Below are 20472 nucleotides of genomic sequence, written 5' to 3' on the forward strand. Positions count from 1 at the left end.
GGAATATATAAAAATTGTTATATAAATATATATATATAAAATATATATATTACTTCATGTATAATCAAATACGTATAAATAAAATTTAAAATAAATGCTGCGTTACCCAAAAGTTATACATATTATTTTATGTGAAATGCAAAAAAAATAAAATACAAAATATATTTGTATTAATGTTTTATAATATTTTTTTTTTAGCAACTGAATTTATTTATATTCAGTAATAAATAAAATTAAAATGTATGAAAATATATATATATTTAATAATTAAATAAAAAAACAAAAAAAATATTAAACCGAAAAACGAAACAGAAAATATTTGGCAATATAAACTACAAAATTGCAACAGCTGTGATCAAAAATCCAGACTCCGACTGCTACACACCTGCTGCTGCTTAAGGATACCAGTTTTTGAAACTGTAAAGAAACAAACAAAAAGGACATCATCAGGTATAAGCAAATACGACACAATAAATACCAGCTTGCATATCACAAGCAATTGAGCCCATTTCGAACTCGTAAATCTTAGCCTCGAGTGAAGTAAAGGATCTAAGATAATTTACAGTTCGTGAAAATAGTGCACACCTCACAGAATCAGCAGGAATAATACAAATTTAATTTGTATTTAAAGTTCCTGTAATAATTCTGCAAATAATTGTGCTATTTTAATTGGTTACAGTTCAAAGGATCCTTCCTTGTTAATTACAAAGTAAATGGGTAGTGTTTGGAAGCGACTACAGCGCGTTAATAAACGCGCAGCTAAATTTCAGTTCACCGCTTCATATCATGAACTACGCCTCGAGACAACTGCAAAATGGTAAGTGGAAGTTAATTCTGTTTTCTTTAATTATTTTTTCGATATATATATATATATGTAAATATAAATATAATAAATTTCCATTTAAAATAAACAAAAGTTTCAAATTGGAAAAATTCTTCTGTACCATAAGGATATCTCTTAAGAGATATAATTTATTACAAAACCCAGGCAAAATTACTAATAGTGTAATAGGGGATGAATGGTACTCTGTTCAAGACCACCAAACAGGAAAATCAATTTCAGAAAATTACATAAAAAAATTACTTTAAGTAGAAAATAAAAAAATGTACCGACACAAGACCAAAATTTTGCACAGCCTACACTCACAGGAAGATTAACCACTTTTGTGTTCTTCTACCATTAAATCTGTTAATAGAACATATTTTCAAAGAAAAAACTCTGTTTGCCTTTTTCCCAATACATGTAAATCCTAACAGATTAGAGTACATTCAGAAATATTGGATAACATAAATATTATCACCACATGTAAAAATCTTTTAAATGCATACAATAAACATATATATACATATGTAAGTATATATAATTGTTAATGGCAAAAGATTTAGAAAGAGTTTCTTAAAAAAAAATGTCTACAATTTTTATCTTGTTTTACTGACCATTGTTTTTGTTAATTTTTTTTTATTATGATAATGCCAACGAACAGTTTCCGGTCATTATTTTAAGTTCATAAATGTAGTTCTTTTTTATATATATTATTTATATGAGCTCACTGAGGTACTAGTAGTTATACGATAACTTCTTAAATAAATTGTTGTAATGTACAAAATTTTTAATGATTCATAGTTCTTGAGATTTGTTTTAATATTTGCTATATATACGGTTGTATTTGAAGAAAGCTTTCTAATATATATTAGAACCGCTATCTAAAGTCATATGTTATGATTCAATTTCCTAAGTTCACAGTTTGCCTATACTTTAGCCAAATGTGGATACATCTAACAATTTCTTTATCAATGATTATTAATAACTTGAAGTTATGATTAAAATTTTTAATGACTTATATAAAGTATATATAACATATATTAAGTATATGTTATTATTCATACGAATAAATTGTATTATAAATAATTGTACTATATTAGTATTATAAATAATTTATTATACTCCACTACTACGGAAATAAACTGTTTCAAATAAAATTCTCATTTGGTTTAAACTTCTTGTAGTCAAAGCCAGTGGTAGATTTAGTAGTTACATCAAAATCTTTTATCTGTTTAGCTAACTAATGATATTTATTTTTATTATTTATATCACCCATCTCATCAAATCAGGAAGTTTAAAATGGAAGAATTTTTAATATATTTAATTAATTTGTGATTGTATCACCCATGAAACCAATATAAAATGTAGGAATTGAACAATCTACAAAAATTCCAAGATTAAACGAATTATATAGAAGAAGTAAATTCTCTTTAACTGTACTGGTACTGGTAGAAGTAATAACAAGACATTATTTAATAACGATATATACCAAAAGTCAAATTTTGGTCAAAACTGTGATAAAAAGGAGGATGAGCAGAGTATAGTGTATATATCATAGTATATATCATAGTATATATCATAGTATATATCATAGTATATATCATAGTATAAATCATAGTATATATCATAGTATATATCATAGTATATATCATAGTATAAATCATAGTATATATCATAGTATATATCATACCTTATCAATGTCTCGCTCTTACAGAACAGATAATCTATCAAAATTCGTTAACAGTACAAGTAATAATGGAAACGTATGTAATAGTCCCAAAATTTTGTCGCAGCAATAATTACAAAAGGGAAGAGATGAATCTATGCTATCTGTCTATCTATTGCCAAGATTCATTAACGAAACAGAAGTTTCCAGTATAGCAAAGAATGCAGATGATCCACTGTCAGTGGTATTAGAATTGGTGGTATTAGAATTAGTGGTATTAGAACTGTCATCTAATTTAACCTAACTGTATTACGATGATTGATTAACAAGTTAGTGGATCTTTAAACGGATAGCAATTTTTCCTATATATTTGTTTGCCACGACTCAATATACTTCATGCAATTTGCAATTATCCATTCAATATTTTCTATCAAAATGATTATTTTTTTTCTATCAAAATGATGGAGTTTTTCGAAATTATGACAATAAACATTGTGGTTCTTGTTGGGTCAAATTTAATCCGTTCATTAAGTTAATTTAGGAAAAATATTTGTTTGAGCAAAATCTGCAGAATATTTTTGATAGGGTGGAATTCTTTAGCTCAATAGATAAAATTTTCTTAAGACAACTACAGACACTAACAATTAAGCAATTTCTTGAGGCAGTACTACTTTTTTCTTCATCAAAATGGAGTGATTTATTTAAAATGTTGAAATAAGGTTATATAGAAATCACAATTGATAATTTATTTCGATTAAAGGTAATCGATATTATTATTATATCTCATATATCTTAATAAATTTTGGTTTTTTAATTTCTTAATGTATTCATAGTTTTTTTCTTTCCTTTGATCGTGGTTCACTCAGTATAATCCTAATTTTTATCATTTCTTTGTATTGTGTGTAGATATAGATCAATATTTCTTTATTAGTAATAAATGGATGCAAAATTCTGCGTCTAGATTTTGTTAAAAAATCTCCAAAGCAAATTACAAATCTGGCCGAGAGTTTTTTATGTCCAATTGTTTGTGAAAAAGATAAATACCTATATAATATGCCCGTTTTCTCAACAATTGCACTTGTCGATTAGTCAAAACAATATCGATGATTAATCAATGAGCTTTGGTCAAGCAACCTCATTTGCATATTTCGAAGGAAGGAGAACTTAAATAGATTTGCGATTACGTTCACATTCAGTTATTCAGCTTCAATACAGTCTCAAAAGGTATTGATCGGTATATCTTTGATATAAAGAGGATATTCAGTTTGTTCAAATAATAAGAGACATGGTAGACTTATTGAGTCTTATATTTACCAAAAATCACCTGATTAACTTACTTCAAACAAGCAGACTACATAAAAGGTTGCCTTAATACTTGCCATAAAAGTGGCTTTCAAGTTCTAAATACTTTTTAAGCAGTGGGTGTATTAAGATTAGATACTACTTGTAGAAGTTTTGTACTATCCATATATGACGAAATTTAAATGACGACATATTTTAGGCATTTAAAATGTAAAAATTGCTCCCAAGTTACAAAACTTCGAATATGGAACACATTTTTGTATAAAATTTTAACTTCATATCATAAATTTTCAAATATGTAAAAGTTTATTAGATTTTATCATGTAAATAAAATGATTTATAGACGTTTCTGATGCATTGCAAATAGAATTTTCTCAGTTTGTTTACATATGTCCAACTACCAAAAATAGCAACAAAAATGGGTAAACATTGCAATAAAAAAAATATGTGAACAAGCACAGAATCCAAACAAAGCTAAACGTTTCGATACATCAAGAATAATAAGAAAATTGATGACGTCATTCATAAATTATTTAAACAATTTTATATACAATATTATATTTGTTGGTGTTTACATTTATTAAAAAAAAAACATTTTTGGATTTATGAGATAAGCTTTTGCGACTTAATGAATTTTTCTCATCAGCGCAATTAAACGGCGATATTCTGTACTCTTCACTGCAAAAGGCAAGAAACACAAAACGAATTTGTATCTTTAGTGGAAGCAATGACGGCAGGCCTCTTAAGCTCATTAAGATAAGTGTATTAAAAAGGTCTATATATATATAGATGTATATAGTATTAGAAATAAAATTGTAGCTGTCAAAAATAAATGATTCTACTTAATTAAAACGTAAATTAATTTTTGTTTGGCAAAGTATGAAAAAAATGTTATAATGAGTTAAAGAGGTTTAAGCAAACGAAGTGTTGAATATTAATAGCTAGAAGTATATTAATCTTTATTAAGCTTATTAAATCAAAAAAGTAACATTTGTGTGTCCATATATTAATAACAACAAAAGGAATAATACTCTTAAATTTTTATTTAATTTTTCAAACTACTTTAAAGTTCATAAAACTTCTTCTACAGACTTCACAAGACTGATATCTTCAAAATTTTTTAATCTAGCCACATCTACTGACTGACAAGATCAGAGTGAATACTCTTGATATTTCGCTATAACTTGATTGATAATTTGTATAATACTTTGTGCAGGTTGTTAGAAAAATTAAATAACATGGAATAAAAAATCAATATTGAATTCTGTTTTAAATGTGTCTCTGCGAGACTCATCGAAGAGGGTCAGAGGAAAAATTTACCTCCAATTAAAAAGTTACTAACTTGTTAATCAGTCATCGTAATATAGTTAGTGTATGTTAGGTGACAGTTGTCTACCTTTTCCACTCTAGGCTCATTTACTAACTAAATGTAATACCACTGATATTTCCCTTCTGGATTATTTACCTTCTTTCCTATATTGAAAACTCTTGTTTCATCATTAAAACTTGCCAATTCACTTTGAGATTTTAACAAAGCTCATATATGAATCTCATATATGATAATCGCAGCTTCGATAAAAGTCTGGAGATTATAAATTTAGGCTCATCGAAGAGGAACAAGACCACCGAAGTGCACAGTTTTATTATTTTGATCAAATTTAAAGGTCATACCCGCTACACTAAACAGATTAGAGAATTCAACATTATATAAACATGTTAAAAATTATCCGAAGGAATCAGCAATGTATATTAGCTATTGATAATAATGCGTGGTCATTCCAATATCAGCCAAAAACAAAATGTTAGAGATAAACAGAAACAAATTGGCATATATTATAATCACAGTGACAATAGTTTCTTTTAATTATTTCTTTCAATTAGTGTTTTTGAGTTACGATGTCATTCTGGAGATTAGACGCGAAATTACCATTATCAATAGGTAGTCCTATGAGCTCAGTAGGCAATTGGAATATAGAGCACTCTTCTCTAGCCAAAATCTACGCTCTATAGCTCGTTTCGCCTACCTGCGCTTCTGTATGGCGCAAACGCATGGAAGTTATCACAGAATGATGATAGTACACATCCAGCAGCTAAGCTGGCTTATAGATGACAATGCTCTAACAAAAGAGGTTTTTGAAGTGGAAGTTCGAGGAGAAGACCTATAGGTAGATCGTGTCTACGATTCAATGATGAAGTTAGGAGATAAATGTTGCGTCTGGATGAAATCTATCTGACGCATTTGAATGTGTGAACACTAAAACGCCTTTAAATATATGCAGATAAACTCTAAACAAGTGTTTCAATCTTTTTTATTTCTATATTTATTCTTATTTTTTTATTATTTTTTTATTTTTATATTTATGATTATTTTTTATTTATCTTTTTTATTTTTTCATTTATTTTTTGTATTTTATATATATTTTTTTTTATTGTTATTTTTTTATTTATTTTTTGTATTTTTATATTAATTCTTTTTTATTGTTATTTTTTTTATTTATTTTTTGTATTTTTATATTTATTCTTTTATTTTTTATTTTATTTTATTTCCATTTTTTCCATATCTTTTCTGAAGAATGAAATTTTTTTTTATACGCTATTAAGTTCAGAATATGAATGACAATATGCATACAGAAATTAATTATGTTAATTATAAATTAAAATAATTATTAATAGCTCTATTTTATAATTGTGATAATTTAATTACGAAATAAATAAAAAACTCTGCTGATTGCGCTTCTGTGCGGTTAAATTGAACAGAAAATATTATTTTATATTTCAAGCAAGTACACAATGTATCTGAAGAAATGTTAGAATATCTATCTATGTGGTTGGAAAAACAAAATTAGAGTAACCACAACAGAAGATTTGCCAATAGTAAATTTGATCTGTCTTAACATTGTTCCGCAGTTGCTCAGTTCAGTTGTGATTGTTTTCATCACTTGAAGTCTCATCTGTACTCAGGCATGAATGCAATTCAAAGAATACTCGGGCGACCTCACATCTTTTGCGTAAGACAGTGCAAATTTTTCTGTGTTCAGATGTTGTTTTGAGATACAATATGAGCTGTTAATTACATGTAAATTATTGTTGTTATTTTTTGTTTTTGTATCTGCTGAATACTGCTAAATTGATCGTAAATTGCTGTTATTTACTGTTTTATATTGATCAATATATTTCGTTATTTAGCGAGTTGGACTTTACGCCGTATGTGGTCATGTGTGTTTTTCTGAGGTTAAATTTTTACGGCATTATTATTTTATGTAACTGGAAACGATGTTACAAAAAACCACTTGTAATTTTTTAAATAATTCAATATTCAATAAATTCAATATTAAAGGTTAGCATATAAGCCTAAATGCAATAGAAGACAATTTTGATTTAAGTGCTAATCTAAAATATCATACAAGATTATTTATGTTTGTGGGTCATTTGTATAAGGAAGTAAAAATGTATAAGTTCATATAAATAAATAAAGAAAGGTCTTAACACATTTATAGATTTTTTGCAAAAATATTTTTGTTCAGCTTGTTTAAGAGGTGTGAATTATTAGAAGCTATGAATCTGAATAACAGACAACTGTATAATAATTTATTGAATCTATGTATTATATTTTATTTAATTGAACTATAATAAAATTTACATCCGCACGAATAATATGGTAAGAGACCTTAGAATAGATCAGGGCAAAAAATACATACGCGACATAACCTTGAAACTATATACGACAACCGACAGGCTGCCCTACTTATATATAGCACATTATTTTATAGCTTATATGGCTTATCATTCTATAGATCTTATGAAGAATTGTACTCCCGAATGCTCTTAATTTCTTCTCGTCATTATTATTTATAGACCAATCTTCTGCACCATACAAGAGAACAGGTGTGGTAACAGACTAATAGATAGTTTAGTTTGTTAGTTTGATTTTAAATTAGTTGGATAAAATGGACAACAATAATATATATATATATCAATTAGGATTTTTACTCTAAAATCTTTATTAAAAAGTAGATCTTTTTTGCTTATCATATAAACAAGCAGGGTTTGTCTGAAATGATAGAGTAGAATGTCATCGTTGCTGAAAAGTGGATGCCTTTTTTTAAGATTCTCTATGCGTTTAAATTTTAACTGAATTTTTATTTAATATTAATTAATAATATATGTTATGATATGTAATTTTTAAACTAATCATGCTTCTAATATTAGATAGTGTGCTATAATTATAAACAATGTTTTTTTTGGGACTATCTATCTATTTTTTGTGATTATCTAGCTTTGATAGGAGTGAAAAAAAAGTAATGAAGTTAGAGATTTTGTTGCTGTTAGATATTAGACAATTGCTAACGAGAGACATTATAGGCTGTATTCGAAAGGTTGGATTTCTTCTATTCGATTAAAGTGAGGCGTTAAAACAAAAAAATCTAGAATGGTAGCGCTCCTCTCTACTGAAGACCATATCTGTGTTATGTTCTGTTCAATCATTTTAAGTATTCTACTTCATAATATATTATATTATATATTATTATATATATCAGATTTTTTATATATTATGCATAATATTTTATCGATTATATATTATCTTTTATTTATTGTATTTTATATGTTATATTTAATATCATATACTTTATACTTAATGAATTATATTTTATATAAATATTTATGTTTCATGTATTATATATTATATTTAATGTATAATAATAATTTGTATAATTTTATGTATAAACAAAATTAAGTGGAAGGAAGTTAAATTGTTCTGTTTTTTTCCCATTTGTTAAAACTAGTTTCCTTCTGTGGTGCAACATTCAAGTATTATTATTATTAGATATATTAGTTTATCTTTCCTTTAAAATAAAACAACAATTAATTTGTGTGCTTGATAAAATTGTATAATTTCTGATTTGAAATTAAATGTGAAATGCGTAGATTTTTCATTTTGAAATGCCGACCGATTTGCTTGACCCTGTCTCAAAATTTATTTTGCGCATTTGTGCAAAAATTTTATAAAATAATTAAAAACAATATAAAAAGTCTAGAAAATTCAGTTGCATTTCTGTTTTTTTGTTATAATATTAAAATATTGTCTATCTATGACATTGAATTTTGTGTCTTAAATATGCAAAAAGCGAATACATGTTCTTCCCAATTTTCTTAGAAAAAACCGCGCCATAGGAGAGTACAAAAGGTAGAGAAATGGAAACACGTGAGGATCGAAACTCATTCAAATTTCTTAAATAGATCGCAAATAATCTGTTCTCTACATAATTTATGGTTTCTTGTTTTCTTAAAATTCGTATCTCAATTTAGTTTCGGCATTCTAAATTGTATCTTCTTCCATCTGATTCTTTTGTATATAGAACGTTTTTCACGCCTTCGTTTAAGCGAAAACTAATGTCGTGGGGTTTCGCAAACTGTTATTTTATTTTTATTTATTTTTGGTTCTCAAGGTGACAAAAATATTTCTGTATTTCCTTTGGTATTTTGCGAATTTTTTAGCCCAAACAAACAAAACAATTTCTATTCTTTTTGGTTACATAAAAAGTATCTATAACATTTGCAGTAGTTGATGTCATCACGTTTGTTGATTCAATTTAAATGAATTAAAACCACGCAATTTGACTTCGTCTTTTGCAAATTCACCGCACAAAGTTCTCAAATATATTTTTAAATTATTTATTTATTCATTAATTTTTATTTTGTTTGTGTACTAAAAATATCACAAAAAAATTAACTGATAAAAATTTTATATATGAGTTGTTTTCTAAAAACAATTCAATTTATGCTTCACATTTATTAAAATTTATTGATTTGCTATAAACAAGTATCTATGTTTTGATTCGGTAGTACGCACTTCATACCATGGACTATGGTTCCCTCTAATATCATTGATGCAAATATTCAACCCTTACATTTGTATATGTTCCTTTTAGTGGAAACCAGTCAATAACCCTGGGGAGTCCTTTCAACTCATCGTTTGTCATTTGTGTTATGGTTACGATATCATAAAATATTGGAAGGATTCACATTAACTAACATCACAAAACTGTCATTGGCTTATGATATTTTTTATGACACATGTGCGGTCAGGCACATTCTGTCTCTATGTAATGTTCAAGTCATTACTTTTGTTAGTTAAAAATAGTACAATTTAATTATAAATATATATATAAATGCATACATATTTGTACGTAGAGTGTGTGAAATCAATTACGGCACTTATTTATATTTATAGTACTTTATAAACCTTAACATATCACAGTACTTATGTATTTTCGATTTTGTGCACAACGTTTCATAATGGGTCCCATTATCCCATTAAAATTATCTACTATTTATATTGTCAAAATTAATGTGGACGAACTTTAAAGTAGCCACTGATGTATCGGATTAAATGAACTGCCTATTTTAAAGAACCTAATTTGGATGAAAAATAAAAATTGATGACCATATATATAAGTTATCATTTTATATATATAAATGATGAATATATATAAAAGACAAGTTGATGTTGGAGAGTGTAATTACCACTCTACTTCAGTTAAATAAATTGAAAAAGATTAATAGATTCTAAAGAAGGAGAAAGCGGAGACTGTATTATCAGCCAAAAAGGCCGTTGTTATTGTTTTTGGTATGGCTAAGACGTGTTTTTCAATGACTCTCGGTACACACTCTCTATGTTGTTATGCTTCAAGTTCGTATAAGATAATGAACATCGTTTAAAAAGTATTTTGAGTAGTAGGGAATACATTGTGGCCAGAATACTAGAGCATTCAAGGTAACTGTATGGAAGATGAATTTGGCAGACAAGTTCTCTCGTCCTGAAATAATATAGTAGATACACCCCTTGTTTTAAGCTAGTTAAAATTAAAAATCTGTTGAAAGACCTATTGAAACACAAGTGGAAGAACATCTTTACGTACAATTCTTTATGTACAATATGGTCAGTAGTGAACAGTAAAAACATAAAATATCTAAGTCGGCTTAGTAGTGGGATCTTGTTGGGGCTGATAACAGCTCATTGTCTTTATAAACAGACACAGTGCTACAATCAGAATTTCCTCAAATAACTTCTGCAAGAGCTGCTATGATTAGGAGGAAGAGGAAACGATTTAGCACTAAAGTATGAGTACTTTAGGGACAGTATTCCTGGATCATTTGAGCGTAATTTGGTTTTAACTTCCATTTTGGATGTTTACCGGTGATCACCCGGTCTCAACATGTACATACATTTACTCTCGTAAACCGCATGTCGCCTACAGGTGAGTTAGTTTGTCTTCCACATTTTAGCTTTGATAAATTGAATCTTGTCGAGAATCCCTAGGTAAAACATGTCGTGTGCCCACCCATGAGCATGTAGATCGGTAATGTTCTTGCGGAGTGACCCTCCGGTAGACATGCGGTCTTTAACGTGTTAAAATACTAGAGTAAACTATACAATATTTATGCATAAATTAAAGGGCTTAAAGTCTATTTTTTTTTTCATTATTCATTATCCTTTGCCGGGTGCCATTTGCAAAACTTTTGATTTGTGCTTTAGTTCCTTATAATCATACCGCTGTTAAAATCTTATCTAGTCGTTTCATATTGCATTAATTCAATATTTAATTAAACATTTTTCTTCTACTGTGGGTAAACTGTGTTTAATTAGAAGTACTTTAATTAGAAGTAAACCATTTACTTAAACTTCTGCTGTAATAAGCTGGATTATAATTCTCTTATTAATAGAACATTGTTGTTTTTGTGGGTCTATCTATGTCAGCACATGCTTACTAATCCTTTCAACACTTAATTAGATTAAACTACTCGTCAGGCACTTTCACAGCTCTTCTGAAGGAGCACTCCCAATTGTGATAGTTAATTTAATTTTTCTTGATTTTCTTTTGTCAACAGCTAGTACAGTATGCGTCATAATTGTTCACAGCACCACCGCTGTGATGGCTTTATCAACACCTGCACCATTTCCAATATAGTTGCCACCAATTCCAGATGCCTCCGAGTCGATGCTCTAAATGCGGTTAAAAGTTCACTTGGGGCGGAGGTGAACGAAGTGTGAACGAAAATTTAGCGGAAAAACTGTTTTTTTCTTGTTGCCTGAAAATAAAATTAATTTTCCAGCAATTTGCTGCATTGAATAACTACAAGCAACAGCAACAGCAACAACAATAGTAGCAGCAACTGTAATTTAATTCTTGTCTTGTTGCTGCAATTTGTGAAGCGTGTTTAGTGTGAAGCAGACGTCAACTTGTCTGTTGCAGTCTGTCTACCAATTTTGCTTATGGGAATATTTTATTTGCGCAGAATGCAATGCAGATTTGTTGCTGCTGCCAGCGGGCTTGAATATAGTTTGTTTTGCGGAGGTGTAGATTGAATTTTGCTCTACAATTTTCTTGTTTTTCATGCATGAAAACTATGTAGAGTTCATACAAAGTGGATGTATTTGCAGAACAAGATTACATTGTGACCGAAAAGTTTTCGGAAATTCTCATTTAAAATTCGCGCGCTGTATATTTTTCGATATTTTAAGTTTATGTAGTTTGGCAGGACTGTCCTTTATTACTATGCCAAAAATGAGCGCGATCTGTTCAGACAGTTCGTTTACGGCAGCTGTTTAAACCAGTTCACCTCAGTAGTGCGTTGCGAAAAAAACAATGGAAAAAAATATTGAACAAAGAGTTTGCATCAAATTTTGTGTTTCGAACGAAATTTCGTGTGCAGAATCTTTGCGAATGCTACAAAAGGCTTATGGGGAATCAGTTTTATCGAAAACTCAAGTTTATGAGTGGTACAAAGCCTTTCAGGACGGTCGTACGACCGTCGAAGACATGCCGCGTTCTGGACGACCTTCGACCTCTACCCCCGACGAAAACATTGAAAAGGCAAAGGAAATCGTGTTCCAAAATCCTCATGTGAGTGTTAGAGAGATAGCACGAGAGCTAGGCATCGGTCGTGAGATGGCTCGTTTGATTTTGGTGGAAAATTTGTGTATGCGACGTGTCAACGCTCGGCTTGTTCCGATTCACCTCAATTTGTTCCAAAAACACCATCGTGGACAGGTCTCGTTAGACATGCTTGATCGTGCCAATTCCGATCCAACTTTCATGGAACGCATCATAACGGGTGACGAGACATGGGTCTACGAGTACGACATGCAAACAAGCCAACAATCATCGGAATGGAGAGGAAAAGACGAGCCGAAACCGAAAAAACCACGCCAAAGTCGCTCGAAAATCAAGGCAATGCTGATTGTTTTCTTCGATATTCGTGGTGTGGTGCATCATGAATTCGTCCCTGAAGGACAAACAGTCAATAAAGCCTATTATTTGACTGTTTTAAGACGTTTGCGTGAAAATATCCGCCGTAAACGGCCTCAATTGTGGAAGGATAATTCATGGATTTTTCATGACGATAATGCTCCCTCGCACCGAGCCAACATTATCAACGATTTTAAGGCCAAACATTCAATAAATACCATCGAACAGCCCCCGTATTCACCTGATCTTGCACCGTGTGACTTTTTCCTGTTTCCCAAACTCAAATTACCACTCAGAGGAACGCGTTTTGAATCCATAGAAGACGTAAAACAGAATTCGCAGAGGAAACTCAAAGCCATACCGGAAAGCGCCTATAAAAAATGTTTTGATGATTGGAAGAAACGTTGGCATTTGTGTATCGCTTCTAATGGAGCATATTTTGAAGGAGATAAAATAAATATTGATGAAGATAAAGAATTTTGCGTTTTTAAAATTTCCGGAAACTTTTCGGTCACAATGTATAATAAGTCCGTTTGTGGAATTTGCAGATATATTAATAATTCTATATATTTACGTGTACATATACTTTGTACACATACATATACAAATTCCAGAAGCGAATGGATGCAAATACAAAATCACATCCAAAAAAAATGCGGTAAGAGGTAGTCACATATTAAATATTAAACGATATATATGGTACGGAGAACGCGATACGGAAAAAAAACTTCGTTGCACTGAATTATAGTTTCCCTATCGTCATTTTATTTGATACCAGATTAATCTTAATTTTTTTTTGTATACTGCCTGAAGATATCCGCATATATGATTTTTACCATATTCTTGCAAAAATTGTATCTATGACATGGATATATATCCATTTGTATCGCCAGAGAAATGATTTCTTTGCAGATATAAATTCCTATTAAGATTACGTTCAATTGTGTCTTGTTTTTATATATATATAGAGAGAGGTGTCCATATCGCAGTGTACTTTCATATACTTGTTATTCCAGCAAACACCTGACGTATCGCCATTGTTTTCAATTCTTTGCCCGATAAGATACGTATGTTATGAAGATAACAAACGTTACTCATCAATATTGTTGATTTTTATTACTCTTATAATAATATCACTGTAGTGTAAAGAATCATACATAATCTTAAAATATTACAAGCGTCATGCTACGCATCCCTATTTATGATTCTAATCATTCTTATCATGATGTACTGTATCTTTTTCCTTCTCTGTCTCTTTTTCTGTATCTCTTTTTCCATCTCTTTTTTTTTCTTTCACTCTCTCTCTCTCTCACTCTCTCTCTCTCTCACTCTCTCTTTCTCTCTCTCTCCTTTTCTTTATCTGTCTTTCTCTTCTCTTTCTCTGTCTTTCTGTTTTTGTCTCTCTATCTTTTTGTTTTTGTCTCTGTTTCTCTATATCTGTGTATTTCAATATCCAATATCTCTCTTTCTTTTTCTGTCGCTCTTTTTCTCTTTCTCCTTAACTTTCTCTGTCTTTTTCTGTCTCTTTTTCTTTTTGTTTCTCTTTTTGTTTTTCTTTTTGTTTTTCTTTTTCTTTTTCTGTCTCTCTCTCTTTTTTCTTTCTCTGTCTCTCTGTTTTATTCTTTGTCTCTCTCTTTTATGTTTCTTTCTTTTTATCTGTTATCTTTTTTCTCTGTTTCTATCTTTTTGTTTGTCCTTCTTTTTTGTCTGTCCCTCTCTCTATCTTTCTCATTGTTTTTCTGACTCCCTCATTTGTGTTGATAGCATCAATCACCTTATAGTAGGCATTCATTTTGTTATACTATTATACACTTTCGTGAGATTTTGAGATTATCTGAGATTATGAGATTTTCATACCAATATATGTATATTTCTGTACCTTCAATTTGATTACACACAAGTACTAATTGTGTTCCGTAATCAGTTAATTTTTGTTTTATTAAGTCGTATTTTTACTAATCCAATAGTTGCCCTGCAGTTGAACATCACTATTAATAGCGTTTTCAAAACTATTGTAGTTCGCAGTGTCATGCCACTATCCCACTCCTTTAACTCATTTTGGCTTTACTCGTTAAATTAGATAATTATGTTTTCGTAGTTCACTGAATGCATTAATTAGGCGATTTTGATGTAATAAAAAATATATTAATAATAAATATTTAAAAATATATTTTAATATTAAAATTTTTTGATTATATTATTAAATAATTTTCTATTTATTTCATAAAACATTAAACAACTTTAATATCTTTTTTTTTGTAGGAACATTCACTTATTTATACTTATTTGCTAATTAACCTTGTACCTGTCGGTTTACATTTTCCTAAAATCGACCTCTAAACGGAATGACTTTCTCCTTTATGCAAGCAAACTCACTTAAGAGCCCTTATGTCAAAATATTTCATGCGATTTTTTAGTGTAAAAATATGTAATATATAAGTTCCTTTTGTTTAGGTGTATTATTTTAATAAAATTAAATAATTAATTTTGTAATTTGCAGTTTCATTGCTAACATTGCCTTTCTTTTAAAAAGTTATAATTTAGTGGATAATTAGTCTGTTTGGCACTTAAATTATGCAGTTGCCTTAACATGCATAAATCATTTCCAGCTCACATGAGTCATTTGCTCAGCCAAAAATCAATACGCTCGAGTACTCGTACCACAGCAAAATAGTTTCATTGAATTTTTATGAAAATCTATTGGTGGGGCAGAGAGCAGATACGTGAAAACAAAAGTATAAATCAAATGTAACCAACAACCACAATGAGTTGTGCTTTAAATCGTAATTGTTTGCTTATATGTCATATTTTATGTAAAGCAACATCGAACAAAAGACGACTACGTTCTCAGATACACTTAACTACTCATACAAATCAGCTTGTGTTTGTATCTTTGTATCTATTTATGCTTATCATTTGTTGGTAAAATGGAATGGTAGCACATTTTCCGCTCTACCAAGCCACATATACCATTGCGGAAAAAAGCAAAGAAAACCAAAACAATTATAGTATATATATTTTTTTTTTTGATTTTGTTGGGAACGTTACTCGTGATGCATGAAAGCACCGCTATAGTAATAGGTCATGCCTAAAATAAATCTGACGCAATTATAAAAATAATAATATTAATGATTGTAAAAGTGCATTAGCTATGCATTCGTTATAGTTTGTTGACTTACCGGTTTATTAATTTTAATGAAAACAATTTCCAAAGAAAATTCTCAATCTAATTTTTGCAATTTCAAATAATTATTTATTTTTAACATCTCAAACAGTTGATGTAAATGACATATATTCGATCAGTGAGCGATAGACTAGTAATTATAATTTCTGCATTGAAATTCTCTTATTTTACATTAATCATAATAGTTATTAATGAAGTTAATACTTCGAAGAATACTTACTCAGCATCTGGATAGAGTGTAACAAGATTTTTGCATACAAACTGAATTCTTCATCAATTAACAAAATTTTAATTTGCCGATAAAATTCAAAAATATTGGATACCGAATACTAAAATTCGGTATCACATTCGGAATTCCAATGTGATCGTGAAGTATACATCAAGCTAGTGTGAATGAATCCTAGAGAGAATGTAATTATTTCCACAAATTTTTGTATTTTGAATCAATAACAAATAATCTCACAAAAAAATATATTGTTGCTTCAATCGATGGTTACTTCAATCGATGGTCACTTTTATTGCCTGACCCTGTATACATTCCAACATAAAAATTTTGCAAAATCTTAGCCAGTGTAGAAGTCGAATTATTAACAATAACTACAACTCACATACGCGTATAGCTAATTACTTTTATCAACAAATATTATCTTAAAATAGCAACGGGGTCTAACAAATATGTTGGTTTCATCACAATGCTTATTGAGCAATATTGCAGTTTCGCCTGCTGAGACTTTACTTCAGCTATCAACATTCGTAATCCATGAATACTTTTCTTTTCTATTTTTCCTATCTAAAGTTACAGTTGTCACATCCGAACACCAATAAGCTAGTGCTTTCCACTTCAAAATCTGTTGGACAATATTGTAGTTCAATGTCCGGAGAATGTTATCTAAACAGTCATATTATTGTCCCGTAAATGATTAGGGTTGGTTACACAGGCAATCCTTAGAGGATTCACTTAGGCTTATTGGTCCATTGTGTTACCGTATATAGTAGAAACTCAGGGTTCAAAACCACCTTGAACCTATCTAGCATGGTTCGTTCCTTAGTCTGAAGTGATCTGTAAGTAAACCCACCATAAGATTGATATTTATACAGGGCGTCTCAATGAGAATATTGGATTTCCCTTTAGTGGAAAATGGACAGATTGCATACAGATGCCTGCATATCGCCTTCCCATGTTTTATTTATGTTTATTTATGTTTATGTTTTAGTTATGTTTTCATCAAGTCTCCAAACCTTGCTGGTTCCAGCACTGTGCTTGACGGAAAATATCACAGTTCGATCTCGTGAGAGTTGATTTCATCCAATCACACTCTCGTTCCATGAATACTTTGTGTTGACCATATATCATCACTATATCTGTCGGGAAAATATTGTATTCTTATCGATCCTTATTAGTAACGATGTATTCATTTCATGACTATGCTTTCTAGCATGGTTATAGTAAAGCATATACATTACATTTTGTAACAATTAGATGTCGAATTTTCTTTCGACAATAAAAACGTATTTTAATTGCTTCACCTTTTCAACTAAAATTGCATTTCTAAGTAAAATGATCTCTCATTTGACATCATACGTTTACATTTAACATATTGCATTGCTCATCCAATTATTAACCTTCAAAACACCACCTTTACCACAAATGTCATGAAACGTATCCACAATCGGTAAGCAATACCTTTTGCTTTCCCAGTAAAACGACATTTGCGTAAAAAAATACTTTTGTTTTATGTTTGCGAAAGTCCAATTCAATAGCAGCTAATCCATTCCCTGTCAGCCCAGTCAGTCAAAAATAAATAAAACATTTTATATTCATGTCGCCAACAGACAAATATTACTACGACAACCAAAAATAAGCAGAAAAGAAATGAAAGGATATTATTCGTCTGCAAAGTACTAAGCTAAGCACCTTGTTGGGTGTGTACTGACTATTTGCTGGTGGGAGTTGGCAACTCAGTCTGTGGGTGCTAATATCAGGTTATTAAAAGTTGTTGGGTATAGCCATTATGGATTTAAATTTATATCTATTGAGGGGTATAAACCCAAGCCATTTCTACGTCCATTAGCGTTAAACTTTTAAATTGCTAATGGGTTGGTTGTCTTACTGCAGCTTTTAATTTGAAAATGTAAGAGGACGAAAAAACTTTATAGCAATGAGTTTAATATATTAGGAATGAGATATTTATTTCTTTGTATCCTAACTTTTAATTTACAATTTAATCCCTGTTTGTGTGGAAAATCGATTAATTTTATGCGCTGAAATTGTTTGTGAAGTACGTGAGTTTTTGGATACAATTTGAATATATATATACTTCGCTTATATATACAGAGAAAAAAGAACTTAAAAAAATATCTCGTTTTGTCTGAATTGTAAATGCAAAACTTTTGTGTTTTTCTGGTTTGTTTCCGATTCGCTCTGCTAAATATTGTTGAACTTTTGCAAGTGTAAATTTGGTTCCATATTCTTTTGCACGTTCCAACGGCAATTTTCGCAATTCAATATAAAAATTCAGTTTTGTCTACATCATATCTTTTTTTGTAGAAAAACTTTATTTTTTGAGTTACTGAGATTTTGCTTTAACTTGAATTTTATGTCTGTTCTTTGTTCCGGTAAATTTAAAATTTATCATATAGCCGATTCATATTAAATTTATGTTCAGAATATCTCTAACAGCAGTAAAGATTTTGCCCAATTCAGAGTTGAGAGCACGTCAATGCAATCGAAAACTAAAACTTCAAATAAAGAAGTTACAATAAAAATTTGATTAATTTATTTAAATTTTGCTGACATTTCAATAAATTAATCAAATTTTTGTTATGGCTTCTTCATTACTGTTCGAACCCTTTGATTTTTTTTTGTGTCATAAAACGCGTCAAAATAATGAACCTAAAAAATTTCAAATATTTGTTTATTAAAATTGCTTAAGATTTATAAATTAATGTCTTTAGAATATGTCATAAATGTGATTAATAGTCATAATTATATATAACATAAATTATTTCTTGCTTAGAAGTTTCTTTAATAGAACCGAAACTCTTATTAAGAACAAGAGTAGTGTCTACTCCTAAAAACTTATTGTGTTATTATTATTACTAAGCCTTGTGTGTCGTCATATGTTTCCGAACAGTCTCTATACTGGGCATAGGTTATCTACAAATAATTTCCATTGCCTTCTTCGGAATGCGACGTCTCGTAGTTTACTGATGTTGCTGTAGTTGTTTCTGTTGGGCCCTGCGGTAATTTCGTTTAGTGTGGATCTTCTCCACACTTCTCATTTTCGGGCAGCCTTTTCGCCTGTTATCTTGTATTAAATAGTGTTAAAAAAAATAATTAAAAACAATATATAATGTCACAGAAGATCATCCAACAGACCAATGTTTGTAATCAATTAACTTAATAATTGTTAACAATCATACTATTATAGTTTCTAAGTTGTCCACTGAATCTGTTTTATTTTAGTTAATCAGTCATAATACTCAAAATATTATAGATGAATGAGAACAAATCGTAGAGTAAACTCTTAAACGCAGTTGTTCTTCAAGCTTTAAAAACCCTATGGTTATAGTTTTAGGAGGTTGGTAATTTTGTGAGTTAAATCTTTCTCTTCTACTCCGGTAGACAATTACTGTTTAATTATTGTGTCTAATTTTTTAATTCCACATTGCATCAAAACTTTCGAGGCTATATATAGCTTTGGGAGGTTGTCTATTTTTTTGAGATATGTCTTCTATTGTTGTTCAAACCGCCCCTCGTAGCAGTACTCGACATTTATCCCGATGTTAGTTTATACTTCTATTTAACCGAAATATTTTTATAATAATAAAACCTATTTCTTAATATTCTTAACTTCTTAAAATTGTGCCAAAACAAAAATAAAAAATTTTGCATATAACATCTTTGGTATCACCAATTTTTTCTCAAAAAAGTTCTAAATAAAAACTGATAGCAGCAGGCGTGTATGAGAAATAAAAAAAACAACTGAAAACATTGTTAGCATTTAAAATTTATATTTATTTAAATTGGTTTAATTAGACTATAAGCATATTGTGTACATAGAAAATTTTTTATTTATTTATAAAGCCCTCTAAAACATGAACATAGCCGAATACAGCCCGCTGAGTAGTGCCCCTCTTCCCATTTCTACATACAATCTAAATCTAAATCTCATTCTCATTCCTCAATTTTTGTATTTTCAGGAATTTTTATTGAAAAACAAATAAACACTGTTTTTAAGTACTT

The 20472-nt window shown here is 29.6% G+C and overlaps 1 protein-coding gene across 4 annotated transcripts in view; it reads left to right on the top strand.

The window, feature by feature from the left end:
- Nucleotides 1-268: 268 nt before the first annotated feature.
- LOC119677624 (EH domain-binding protein 1-like) overlaps nt 269-20472 on the top strand; it is a 90918-nt gene continuing 70714 nt past the window's right edge. For 3 of the 4 annotated variants that reach the window (XM_038089053.1, XM_038089056.1, XM_038089055.1), the window contains exon 1: nt 269-817. In XM_038089053.1, coding sequence (XP_037944981.1) covers nt 714-817 — 104 coding nt within the window. In that variant the 5' untranslated portion in view covers nt 269-713. The remainder of the gene's footprint in view (nt 818-20472) is intronic. The other variant, XM_038089054.1, reaches the window with a different exon arrangement.

This window comes from Teleopsis dalmanni, chromosome 2 (assembly GCF_002237135.1).
Source record: "Teleopsis dalmanni isolate 2A chromosome 2, ASM223713v2, whole genome shotgun sequence".
Lineage (NCBI taxonomy): Eukaryota > Metazoa > Arthropoda > Insecta > Diptera > Diopsidae > Teleopsis > Teleopsis dalmanni.